The 14,443-nt window shown below is 38.4% G+C and overlaps 1 protein-coding gene across 3 annotated transcripts in view; it reads left to right on the top strand.

The window, feature by feature from the left end:
* Positions 1-14,443, top strand: part of mcm3 (minichromosome maintenance complex component 3) — a 102,897-nt gene that overhangs the window by 70,871 nt on the left and 17,583 nt on the right. For 2 of the 3 annotated variants that reach the window (XM_035422280.1, XM_035422281.1), the window contains exon 12: positions 2,073-2,223. In XM_035422280.1, the coding sequence (XP_035278171.1) occupies positions 2,073-2,223 (151 nt within the window). Of the gene's footprint in view, positions 1-2,072; positions 2,224-2,306; positions 2,449-14,443 lie in introns of those variants that run through there. The other variant, XM_035422283.1, reaches the window with a different exon arrangement.

Genomic DNA, 14,443 nt, shown 5'->3' with positions numbered 1-14,443 from the left:
ACCCTAGCAGCTGCATTCTGTACAAGTTGGTGACATTTCAAGGTCGCGTTGGTACATCCTGACAATAAGACAGTTGAGTAATCAAGCCGAGAGGATACAAATGCATGTGATATTTTTTCATCATCCTGGAGGGACAACATCTTCCTTAATTTAGATATGCTCTTTTGGTGGATGAAGGCCAATGATTATTAATATGGGCCTGAAAGGAAAGATCTAAATCAAAAGTTAAACCAAGGTGTTTTAACAACTGCTTTGGAGGAGACAGAGAAGCAATTTATATTTCAGGAAAACTGTAGGACTTCATCTCTAAGAGCTACTCAGCAGCTCGGTTTTATCAGAATTCAACATGAGGAAATTTTAGTTCATCCAAACTTTAGCATCTTTAAGACAGGCCTCTACTTTGTGTAGTGGATCAACTTTGCCTGTTTTAAAAGGCATATAAAGTTGCATTTCATCTGCATAGCAGTGATAGTTAACACCATGACTGCTTATGGTGTCCCCTAGAGGGATCATGTACAAGGAAAAATCAAAGGACCCAGCACAGATCCTTGTCGTGCACCAAAGTGTGAACCCTGGTATACTCAGAGGACCTATTTACCCTTACATCCTGAAGTCCGTCAGCGAGATAGGATTTCAACCACAACCAAGGGCTTTCCCAGTGACACCAACTGATTTTTGTAACTTATGGAGGAGGATATTGTGGTCTGTGGTATCAAAGGCAGGGCAAGAACAGAGATATCGCCACAATCAAGGGGGAGAAACAGATCATTCAAGATTCAGGCGAGGGCTGTCTCAGTAATATGATGCTTCCTAAAACCAGAATGAAACCTCTCATACACCTTTTTATCCTGTAAGAAAGAAGAGCGTTGTTGTGCTACACATTTAACATGAGTCTTTGATAGACATAGGTTTGTAGTTAGCCAGGTCTGTCGAATCCAAGTTTGTTCTCTTGAGTAGTGGCTTGAATTCTGCCTACTAAAAGATATGGGAACATTGCTGGATAACAGTGAAGGGTTAATTATATGAAGAATTGGTTGAAAGGGATTTGGAGATCAACTGCCGTCTAGGTGTAGCAGCTGTAATAATGCAGGCACTGTATCGAACAGTGGTGGTGAACTGAGCCAAATGGCAAAGCTCTTGATTTACCAGTTGATCTTCATCCCTACTCTCACCTGTGGTCACAAGCTCTGGGTAGTAACCAAAAGAGTAAGATTGCGAATACAAGCGGCGGGAATGGGGTTTCTCCGTAGGGTGGCAGGGTTTACTCTCCTTGATAGAGTGAGGAGCTCAGCTGTCCGGGAGGACCTCAAAATAGAGCCACTGCTCCTCCGCATTGAAAGGAGTCAGTTGAGGTGGTTCAGGCATCCGATAAGAGTGCCTCCTGGGCTCCTCCCTCTGGAGGTGTTCCAGGCACGGCCACTAGGGGGGAGACCCAGGGGCAGACCTAGAAATCTCACTAAGATTATCCATGGTACATTCAGCACCAGAAGGAGGGCGACAGACTCCAACTAAAAAAAGAAACGTTATTCTCAGGAGTAACCTTAGAGCAAGAAATTCAAATTGATTTTTCAATTTAACAGTCTGAAACACATAGACAGCAAAGGCATGATCTGACGTAAAGGGCTACACCACCACCCCAATCAGTTCTAAAAATATTGTAACCATTAATCAGCAACACAGTTTTTAGCTAGGTTTCAGTCAGTACTAGGGCATCTCGGTCAGCATGAGAGAAAAGCATATTTATATGATCCATTTGCTGACTTTGTAATAAGCTTCTAACATACAAGTATAACAGGCAAAAAACCCTTCATAGATTTAAAAACAATTGCATTATTCAAGGCATTTGGTTTAGGAATGTATTGTGAAATTGGAGTCATGAAGGTAGTCTGAAGTTGATATACATTGCTAATGTGCCTCGCAACATCATAAAACGTTCTTGGCCGATTTCCCATTGTAATGGGAATAGAGCTAATGGAATTTGATGGTCCAAGTCCAGTAGAAAAACGTGCAATCCAATTTCATTTCACCAGAATGTGGCCCGTAAACAAATCTTTTATGTTGTGTCTTTGCAGGGAGAAGGTGGTGAGCAAGGAGTTCATGAGAAAGTACATCCATGTGGCCAAAGTCATCACACCTGTGCTGACACAAGAGGCAGCTGATCACATTGCGGAGGAGTACTCCCGACTGCGCAGTCAGGAGCAGCTGGGATCAGATGTTGCTAGGGTGAGAATCAATTCTTGTTTTATCAGAGACCATTCATAACCATTTAACCAAAAACTTAAATGTTTTATTATTACTGTCTGCAGGTGATAATACGAATACCCCCAGAAACAATATTTGTTGTGCTGTTTCTACTACTGTTTCTAAAAATTGGACAAATTATTCCGGATGTACTTGGGAATACTCCACTCCTGTTTAATACAAAAAGTATGTGAATTTGCATAAATTCTTTTGGTAGCATCTCATTGTGTTTAGCGATTTTAAAGTCAGTCAAATGTGTGCAGGTTTTTGATTTAGTCATTTGAAGTTGTCCTGTCAATATGATGTTTTGCCATTTAACATTGTATATGTACTTCCATGTTTCCCTTGCCTCAAGCGCCTGTAACTAAGTTGTTGTGTATTATGTCTGTGATACTTCTTTCACACTGAAATAATAACCCAGGTAAAATTTGCATTTGTTGTTGACGTGAACTGCGCTATTCGACCTAGGGTCTATGAGCCTGGTCACGACTTGGGATTTATGTGGGTTTGATATGGCTTGGCTTCAGGTATGGGGGGGGGGGGGACACAGGTTACTGTACGCAGCATGGGTAGTTGACCGACCTTCAATCTTTTCATGTTTGGTAACTCTGAGCCCGAAGGTGATTTTGATGTTTTTTCACTACCCTCCGTTTTTTTACAGATTGAACAGGTTTATCCTATGGATAACCCCTCATGCAACTTCTCAAGATTAGGCCTTCATACAATAAGGATTAGTTGGTGGGCCCTGTTATAGGAAGAAAAAAATAATTTTTGCTTCATTAAAAAAATGTGTTCACTTCAGTATATCTCCTAAACGAGAAATGTCAGTTCAGGTTTATCATCTCCCATTACAAGTATATGTTGTATGAAGTAACCACATCATAGAGCCGTGTCAGTAGGACATACCATTGCTTTATGACGTGTAAAAATATCAACAGAGTACCTCATGGAAATATGCTCAGAGAACTGAAATGCGGAAATAAAACATATTTCTTTTATTTAGATGAGACTGCAACCAATTAAAACTATAAATAACTATGTTTAACAACAAATGACCTTAGAAGAACTATAGAGATGCATAAAGCTGGAATGGGCTACTGATGTATTTCTGAAGGCCTGGGTGTTCATCAATCTACAATAAGGCAAGTTTTCTCCAAATGGAGGAAATTCTATACTGTTGCTAATCTCCATAGGAATGGGCATCCTGCAAAGATCACAGCAAGAGCACAGTATGCAATGCTGAAGGTGTCAAAAAGACCCCAGGGGTAACAGCAAAGGACCTGCATAAATTTCTTGAACTTGTTGAAGTCTCTGTTCATGTGTGTGGTATTCATGGGAGGACACCATGGAGGAAACCACTGCTCTCCAAAAAAAAAACATTGCTGCACATCTCAAGTTTGCCAAAGGCCACCTGGCTGCTTCACAATGCTTCTGGGACAATTATGCTATGAATGGCTGAGACAAACTTTTTTGAAGCAATGCGCTATTCTATGTTTGGAGGAAAAAAGCAGTGCTAATTAACACCATTAACATCCCAACTGTGAAGCATGGTTGAAGCAGCGTCATGGTTTGGGGTTGCTTTGCTGCCTGAACAGCTTGCAGTCATTGAGGGAACAAAGAATTCAAAATTGTATCAAGAAATTTTACAAGAGAATGTCAGGTTAGCGAACTGGCACCTGAAGCTTAATATAACAGTGATGCCACCAGACAATGACCCATAATGCATGAGTAAATCGACAACAATTGTTTAAAAAGAAAAAAATGTTTTGGAATGATCAAGTCAGAGTTGAGAGAACCCTTTGAGATGTTGTGGAATGACCTGAAGAAGTCTGTTCATGCAAGAAATCCGAGAACTGAAACAGTTTTGTAAGGTCTAAAATGGTCTAAAATTCCTACCTGTAATGAAGCTCTTGGTGGTTAGGAGTTTGTCAACAATATGGGGTGTCTGGTCAGGACACGGAGGCAGGAAATTCTTTTGGGGGGGTTTATTATAAATGGAATGCAAATACACAGGCACAGGCAATCTCTGGTCTCCTCTTAGGATTAAATCAGGTGGGTGTGCATGTGTGTGTGTATGTGTGTGTGTGTGTGGTTCTAAACAAGGAAAAAGAGATACAGTTAGCCTACTTCTACACTTATTATCAACCGTACATTATATAGGCTACATAAATCTCTCTATCACCCCTAGGCATCAAATATTATTTAACTAGCATCACAGTTAGAAATCTTGAATATCAGCTATACAGTAACAGGAAATAAACGGTGCTAATCACATAGCTTACTAAACACATCGGAATATTCTACCGTATGTAGATGCACAGGCGCGAGGAATAACACTCAAATATACCTAGCATAAATCGCCAATATGTGGCGATTAACGGAATACTGCTGATAAAACTTAAGACATTATGCTATACAAATTACTATCAGACAATGGATTCACTAATAATCTAAACTAAATATCCTTAACTATACAGAAAGGTGTACTTACTGCTGTTTATTGACGCACACAAAGGAAACTTAACTCGCTAGAAATTACCGTTGAACTGACTAACTTTGCACAAATTTAACCGCAGCAAGCGCGAGCCGTAAACGAAAGGGGCGTTGCGTAGCAACAGGTTAGGTCTTCACTGTCCATACTCTGAGCCTTTTGCACACTACCCATTGTGCAAGTCTGATCAGCAGCTATAGGAAACATTTAGTGGAGGTTGTTGCTGCTAAAGAGGTCCTACCAGTTACTTCATACTGGTTCCCATACTTCTTCCAGCCTGAACTGTGAATGTTCAGACAATGTATTCAGTAAAGACATGAAATGTGCAATTGTGTGATTAGTTTAAGCTGAATGTGTTTCTCTATTATTGTGACTTAAATGAAGATCGGACTAATGAGTAATTAATGCAGAAATCCAGGTAATTCCAAAGGGTTCACAAATTTTTCCTTGCAACTGTACATTTATAAATACTATTTACCACCGTTTCTGTATGATTTCTTTAGAGGTGTGGAATATTTTTATCAGTAAATGTAAATGCCCTATAATGTGCATACCCAGGTTTTTCGGCACGTACTAATGTTAATCAAAGAAATGCATTTCCGTTGGTAACATGCAACCAGCCACATCCTCAGATTATGAAGCATGGGGCTTTATTTATGAAAATAAAAATGGACGTACTAAGCAACTTCATTACTTGCCGTGAAGTGTGGTGACGTTCAAATTGATGTGGAAACCCAGGCAAGCTTTTACATAGTAAATAGCCGAGTAAGCCAACCAAAGGAACTAATCTGGCGTGTGCTTATTATAAATGCCTGTGACCAGGTAGCTGTCTTTACCATTAACCCAGTATTCAGAAGATGAGGCTGTGTCAACACAGCAAGCAAATTAGCTGAATACATTTTACTTTAAACATCGAACCAACTTAAAAAGCGTTGATGAGTAAAATTAACATTTATTAAAGAAATGAAACACCTTTAAAATGCCTACGGTCTCCAATAAGACACTACATCTAGATGCTTTTCAACACCATCTAGTGCCCCTGATTTCCAAATCTGAAGCCCCCTCCATGACCTAGCTGGTTAGCAACCCTCTCATTTTCTCTTTAGATGGCATTCTGTAAACATACAATGGCAAAAATGCCCATTATTTGTTTTAGCAGCTCAGAGGCGGTATAACTCTTTTTAAATACATTTTTATTGTGCAATGAAGTGGTAACCAAACAAGTGGAGACAAGTACAGGGACACCTAAACAAATGAAAGGGATTGTACAAAGTAAGACAAAGACAAACAACAAAGACAAAAGGGGCAAAAGCAAACTGAGGAATACAACATGTGTTCAGACTGGTGGGTATGTAGTAAGAGTGAAGAATCGAGAGGGAGAAAAAGAAAAATATAATAATAATAAAGTAGAAAAAAATAAATGAATAAAAACAATAATAAACAAAACCATTTTAAGCAGTTTGGTGTGAATGTGGTTAGTATCAGGGTTGTCAAGGATGACTGTGTGCGTGGGTGTGTGTGTCTATAGACTATAGACTAAGTGTGGGGAAAAGAAGAAAAAAAACTACAGTGACAAATATATAATATTAAAAATGATCATTACAATAATATCAAATAATTATATTAATTATCCTAGAAATATTTTAATCAATAATAGTAGAAGCAAACAAAAGAATAGTCGTTAAATATTATGAATATTATGAATATTGGGGGAAGCTTCCATACAGTACACAATGAAACAGGATTGCACAGTAACTGTGGAAATGTAAAAGGTAGGATTAGGGTCCAAAGAAGAGTAAAAAGGTATATTAAATAAACTGCATGGTAATTACAGATATGTTTTCTGACAGATTGGTGAGTTTAGGTATAACTCTAGCAGCTGATACATTTATACAAATGAGCACATCATGATTTTTGGTCACCTAGCATCCAATTCCCACTAGAATGTACTGTAAAAACCATGCTTACTTTTCAAGGACAGCTAACTTTTTAAAATAATGAATGATTTGGTTTATTACAAATGAAAATAAAGCCTTATACCTGAAAATTACTTCTGGAACAGAATAATAAAATATTTAGCTTGGTCAAATACAATTTTTTGAAAATATTTTCCGCGGAGGTTGTCATTCCTTTTGGTGGTGGCTGATCATGTTACCTATATCAAGCATTACATTTATGGCTACTCTCCCCTACGTTTACGAAAGGAAAGAATCTTTTAAAATATTTTTTAAACACCTTCCAGGGCTCCAGAATAACGTTTTACATTGGTTGCACTGGTGCGCCTAACTTTTTAATTTAGGTGCATCCAAAATTTTTCACCGCACCTTTTGGCGCCACAATAATACATTAAGCGTTACCTTGTTTTTCAGTTCCCATACACATTGGTAATTTCCTAACACATTATGTAAATGATTGTAAACAGGAATAAAGGTGCAGATAAATGTTTCTTTCTTTATTTAAATCACAGCACAAACAAGAAATCGCAATAACCTCAATTGTTTAAAAAATAAGCTTAAAAAGTGCTGATGTTTAAAGTGTTTGACAAACTATATAACTAAATAAATCAAACTCAAATAACTCAAACAAAAGTGTGCGCTGCTCCCGGAGGAGTACAGGGCGCGGTTTCACACATACATGTCTTATTTTTTTCCCCACCCACATTCAGCAAAGAAGAATATCAGGGTCAGGGCCAATCAGAGGCAGAGTAGGGGCGGGTCTTCGCAGAATGCGGGTGGGAAAAATAAATAATGCTACACATATACACACACTGTATTACGACGGAGTATTAGGGCCACATTGAGGGGGGAAAAAATTCGGAGATTTCAAGAATAAGGTCGTAATATCACAAAAATAAAGTCAAAAACATAATTTTTTGGAAAATATATTACCAGCGACCAATGTGGCCCTAATACTCTGTCGTAACACACACACAGACAGACCTGCTAAATGTCAGGCGCACCGGTGTGACCAATGGAAATGTTTAGTCGCACTTGACAGATTTTTGGTCGCATGTGTGACCAAAATGGTCGCACTCTGGAGCCTTGCCTTCATCTTTAGGAACAGTTGCCTGTTAGACAGTTGAGAGACGGTGATTCTGGAGATGCTTTGCTATTTGATAGCCTATGGAATTAAACAACTTGAAATATGAAAAGTGTAGTTTTTATTAATGGGACACTAATTTTAATCTTAGTTAATACCCCTCTAAATTGAACACATGCAGCAGCGCATAATTATGTTGCACTGACAATAATTTGCGGCATGCTTAGTAAATATGGCCCTTGGTTTAAAATCAGAAGGGACTTTATAGATGTCAAATTAAGCTAAGCTGAAGTCGAACCAAAGTCATTTACAGTCAGCTCTATAACGTTGGGGACAAAAGACATATTTTTTCTTGATTTGACAATTTTTGATTTGTAATGAAACAATGTATATGTGGTTACAGTGGAGATTTTCAGCTTATATTCATGGGTATTTTTATGCATCTTACTTTCACCATGTAGACATTACAGCACTTTTTATACATAGCCCCTCCACTTCAGGGCACCATAAGGTTTGGACAAATGGCTTCACTGTGTTCCTGATTAGTCAGCTGTGTTACATCGCTTCTTTAGTACAAGAGAGCTTCTGGTTGCCTTTGGAGTCTATTAGTGGAGTTTATCAACATGAGGACCATAGTTGTGCGAATGAAAATCAAGGAAGCCACTATGAGGCTGAGAAATAATTTTAAAAAACTAAAAAGCCAAGCCTTAAGCCGGTCACCCATCGCACGCGTAGCGTAAGCGGCACGTGAACAGCACGGCTAAGCAGCACGGCGCGGCGTGTGTCTACACGGGTTCCGTTTGTGTCGCGCAAAGGCTTGGTTCAAGCTCTATATTCCTAGTAGCTCTCGCAGTCTGCAGTGGGATTACATTGTGTATTTCACGTTTGTTCACGACTGTTGATTATGGGAAGTGAATACTTGGTGAGAGACCTTTTTCAGTTGGTTATATGGTAAGATTTTCTTAACTCATGTAAATAGCCTATGTGAGAGTTTGTGCTGAAGGTACCGAAACCTGATGAAACTGGATAGGGAAAAATATTGCTTACTTCAAATCAAAAATATTTAAATGCTTTAAAGAACTGCCATAAGCTTAAATCGCAACGTAGCCTACATAATAATCAATCTCAAACTGTATTAATTTATTTCCTTGGTTAACAAGCGTTCCAGCTTTATGAAGAACATGTAATGATCATAATAATAATAATAATAATAAATAATCCGTAATAAACCATTGGGAATTCCCCTGTCGTCTTGTTATTCACGTCAAAATATTTAAATGATCAGATTTAGTAAAATCAGCTAATCATCAAAAAGATAGCATAACAGTTTAAACTTGAAGGGATATGAACACCACAACACCATGAACACCGGACGCTTCGAAGTACAAGTGCAATAAACAACTTCTTGCTCAAAACTTCATTTATAAAATAGGTGCATTTTCATCAACAAGACCACTAAATAATCTGATCTTTTAAAGCTTTGTAGATTCTTTTATTTTTATTAACAAGCCCTTTTTTGAAAGCACGGTGAACAAAGACATCGGAGAAGTCAAATACGCTGAGAAATGGTTGGTTAAAAACTACCTTCCAACACTTCGAGCTAACAAACCACTGCTCAGTGCATGCACTTCTACATCGTTCAATAAGCTACGTCTTTCTGTGGTGTATTTTCGAATTTACCCCCTCCACAAAATAAGATAGCGAAACTAAGTTTGCCTTTTTCCCAAGTTCCAGTTTTAATTTTTTTTTCTGCCAGGACAATACAAAAATGAAAAGGCTTGTATTTTTTAGCTGCTTATAAAATATCTGGTGTTTATCTGGTTTTCTCTTGTTCTCCACTACTGCAAGAGGGAACTAGGGACACACCCCCAGTAATATAAGGATTAAATATAAATCAGAGCATGTATAACTACCATTTTAGAGCATATTTCTGTGTTTCAGCAGGTCATCATGCCGCGTGGCAAACTGAAAAATAGAACAGAAGCGAAAAACTACGGTTCAGCTCACTTGTCGCACAAGTTTCGCACCCGGTTTGCGCCGCGTTCGCGGCTGGTGTAGAGGATGTCGCTTGCTGCCGTTGTAATAACAGTACTTCAACTACGGACGTAGTACGCACGTCGTGCGCTCGCGGCCGTTACGCGTGCGGTGGGCTTTAGGCTTACCAAAAGAAACTATTTGGAACATCATTGCTAAAAGAACACTGGAGAGCTCTGTCATCACAAAGGGCCTGGCAGGCCAAAGAAGGCCTCTACAATTGATGACCAAAGAATTTGCAGCATAATGAAGAAAATGAACTAATCTTCAATCAAGACCTTAAATTGAATCAGGTGCTGGGCTAAAACAAAAACGCCACACCACCCCTGTGTTATATGGATGCATTTTTCTTTTAACCCTCTGGGGTCTGAGGGTAAAATGAGGCACACTAGTGATTGTGCCATGCTCTTACATTTGTGTATTTCATCATCTTTATATGCAGTGATTCCAAAGTGTTTCATATCTCTGTTTTCAGCACAAACTCAGCTACAATAATATGGCAGCAGTAAGTAGGTCATAATCATATATTTGGATTGTAAACTGCTGTAAAAACACACAAACTGTAAACAGTAGTTTTGAACATGCACAGGAATGTTGTAATAAAACACACTAAACAATAGTATCAAAGTTTTTGGATCACTGAAATGGTCCTGGGTATCAAAAGATGACAAAATATTTTAGCAAAACCAATGAGAAATATAAAATAATTTGCAAGAAGTTAGTGTTGTGACCAGGGGTGGACAGTAACGAAGTACATTTACTTGAGTACAGTACTTAAGTACATTTTTTGAGTATCTGTACTTTACTTGAGTATTTCTTTTTTTGGAAACTTATGACTTTTACTCCATTACATTTGAAAGATAAATATTGTACTTTTGACTCCACTACATTTCTATGAAGGTTGTCGTTACTCGTTACTTTGAAGCATAGCTTTGAAGTCAACAGTTGAATATTTTTTTGTTTTCTAAAATGCGATTGGCCACACGCTGTGTTCCTCACAGGAGAAAAACCAATCACGGTAGCCTACTCCTAATACGCTGTCGGTCAAGTTGAAAGTGCTTGCTTGTTGCACCAGTGGTTGAACAGTTCAATTTTGAACTTGGCGGCGCCATGGCAGTAATTACAGCGACGGCAGAAGATAAGGATGATTCTTCGCCACCAGAGCACCCATGGCCATATCTCAAGTCCAGGTTTGAGATTTGTGAAATTCAAAAAGATTCATATTGTTTTAAATGTTTGCTCTGCTTACCATGCACAAACTACATCGCTACATTCAAAAACTCGCCGTCCAACCTGAAAAAGCATGTCGAGGTATGTAAACGTTAGCTAACGGTAGCCGGTTTGCTAATTATGAAGTTGTATGAGCTTGTAGTGGTTGCAGTTTTTATGCTAGGATTGGTCAGATTAAATTTTATGGAATTTGAGCGAAGGGTCATCCAACTGTTTCACATTTCGGCAATGCTATCTATCATCAGGGGTTAAATTGGGGGTCGACGGCGTCCACCCACCTTTGGTAAATAAATAAATAATTTTGACCAGCAGTTTTACAAATAACTGTGACAATCCACTCCATTTAGGCTCCAGTCCATGTGTTTCCTCCAGCCAGTTACTCGCTCAACCAATCAAAAATCTGAAGGAAAAAAAAACTCAGGAGGAACAGTCTTTTATATAGACAGGCACAGAAAGAAAAATATCGTTGATTGTCTTGATCGATTGGAGGCGGACGCGGTAGGTAGTTTCATTAACATGTAATTTCATCTATGCAACATTTTAAAGAGAGGTGAATAAACAGCCCCCACGGCTATTATTAAGGGCAACTTTGATTGCTTGAGCAAAATCAGCAGGTTGCTGGTCAGCAGCTAAGCTAGGATTGAATATTTCCCACATACATAACGTTTTATTCAGCGGCGACTGGTGAGCTGAAAATTGGTGGGGCACAAAACTTTACTTTAATCATTGATCTCAACCTATTTTCATTAGTAATTTCCCTTTATAATCAAGCGTGCCAATGATCGGATTAATCAAATAACAAGTAGCTAGCCTAACACACAGCGTCTTCATTCCCTGTTAGGGGGATTAAATCATAAATTCAATTTATCCGTTAAAAATCAGTTTTAATCACCAAGTAGTCTACACTTAACAAATAAGATACACCAGTCTGTTATCTACTATGTTAGCTCTCAGAATAACCAGCAAAAACAAAACCTGCACTACACAAATTGTGTTTACAGTCTAGCCTATGCATTGCAGATATTTGCCATGAATACGAGTGCGGAGAAAGAAGTGTATCCGCAAATAATGTTGATTAAAAATGTGCACAAATTTGTACTGCAAATGAAAATAAATGTAGGCTATACGGCCTAGGCTACTCGCTAAAACTGCCTATTTGGGGAGAGCTGGCTATATATGATAGTATTGAGTAGCCTATTTTGTGGATTAATTGTATTGATACTCAAGGAAAATCAGGGGAAGGTTCCACCACTGCTTAGCATTTAGAACGGATTTTTCTAAACCGCATGTATCATTTAATCTCCCTAACACAATGCGAAGAAGTGGTGTCCCTTTCCATTTGATTAGTCAGATGTTTGCATGCTTGTTAATCACTGACAATTCATTAAAACAGTTTGAGATCACTGATAAGTTTAAAGGAAAGTTTTGCACCTCACCAGTTTAAGAAAGATGGATAAAGGAGGAAAAAGTGATCACAAGAGGAGGATGACCGATTATTTTCGTGGGTAAAAAAAATTCTCAGCATTAATGACACTCAATAAACTTGAAATATATTATGTAAAAGCTTGCATCAATAGTATACATTCTTTTTAAAACATTGTTTTCCTTAATTACAATTATGTGCACAATACATTAAAGATACAACTATTTTGAGCTGAGACATTCATTGGTTTGTACCTTTTTTCACCCACCTCCCACCGGATCTCAGGGTCCACCCACCTCCCATATCCCAATTTAACCCCTGTCTATCATGTGTTGCTATCTAATAACAGTAAACATGCATCTGTAAATGAGCTTCTGTAAATGCATCGTAGAAACAATACAACAGTGCGCTGACATTAAAAATAAAATGTACTTTTGAATACTTAAGTATTTTTAAAAGCAAGTACTCCAGTACTTTAACTCAAGTAAAAATTTGACTGAACAACTTTCACTTGTAGTGGAGTAATATTTGACCAGGGGTATCTATACTTTGACTCAAGTAATGGAATTGTGTACTTTGTCCACCACTGGTTGTGACTAATATTTTTCAACACCAGGTGAGAATGGGAGGGCAAATGGCCTTTCTGTAATGAATATGCATTGGGTAGGAGGACCTGCCAGCTAAGTAGGCTATTCACACCTGGCCGCATGCCTCCCCACCACTAACACAAAGACTCAATGAGCCATTTAGAAGACAGAAACAAAGACATCTTTTGATTTTGGAACATTTATTGAAGTAAACTATATGCATGGAAGATGAGATGAGACTGGTGTACTCTTGCGAAGCCTGCGTGGCCTCTTAGCTAGTGGTGAACTAGGCCGTGTTTCCTGATCAGCATCTCTGTAAATATAATAAAAACAAAATTGTTAGGAAATGTGACATCAAATCAAACTTCATATAGCACATTTCCTTCAACAGGTGAAAATTAAATGTGCTTTACAAAATAGGGACAAACCACTAACTAATGAAAACAAAACTTAGGAAATGTGACATAGTTACATCATATACAAACAAAGAACCAAACAAACCAGACGCAGAGAGGTGGCCTATAATTTTGAGATGCAATGGTTAGAATCGCTCGTAGTGTGGGAATTTACAAGCGCGCATATTAGTGAATATTCCTACAAACACAGAGAGAATGTAATGCAGCACACATTTACAAATAATGCAAGCTATCAACGAAACAACATTAGCTAAACTAAATAAACATTGATATTCCAGCTCAACTACACACAACTCATCAATAACAATGCCTCAATCTGAAGTAGGCTGGGTCTGTTTAGCTAAGTTGTTATTTTATTGCTATTTCCCGAACTTACATACAGTATGCTAATATCGATTGTGCGAGGACACTAAGTTTTAGAATCCTAGCCACGCCACTACACGCCAGGCATGGGCTATTTATTACCAATATGATAGAAGTAGCAGGTAGACTGTATTTTTTTTCTAACACAACCAGACGCAGAGAACCTAGCCTATAATTTTGAGATGCAAAAGTTTGAATAGTTCGTAGTGTGGGAATTTACAAACGTGCATATTGCTGGATATTCCTACAAACGCAGAGATACGTTGCAATACAGTACACATTTACCAATATGATCATAAGAAATATAATTACTCATGAAGTTGATCCTCAGCTGGAGCAGTTCGCTGCTCTTCATCAATGTCGGCTTCAGTGTCCGGGTGGACCGGACCTGATGAGTTGTTCGCGTCTTCTTCATCGCTCTCCAACAAGGCATGAAGCACGTCAAGTCCAGTCATCCGTGACATTTTCCAAAATTAAACGAAATGTTTACCTCAAAAGAAATGAATTAGGCTATATGCTTTGACATTCTATCCCGCTTTCGCAGGCTTGGCATTTCTCACATGGATCTCTCATTGCCTCTCCCCTAGTCCCCTTCTATGGAGAGTAATTATAATGTCGT

The sequence above is a fragment of the Anguilla anguilla genome, chromosome 6 (genome assembly GCF_013347855.1).
Source record: "Anguilla anguilla isolate fAngAng1 chromosome 6, fAngAng1.pri, whole genome shotgun sequence".
Classification (NCBI taxonomy): domain Eukaryota; kingdom Metazoa; phylum Chordata; class Actinopteri; order Anguilliformes; family Anguillidae; genus Anguilla; species Anguilla anguilla.
The sequence above is the reverse complement of the archived record's forward strand: the minus strand, read 5'-3'. Positions and strand labels throughout refer to the sequence as shown.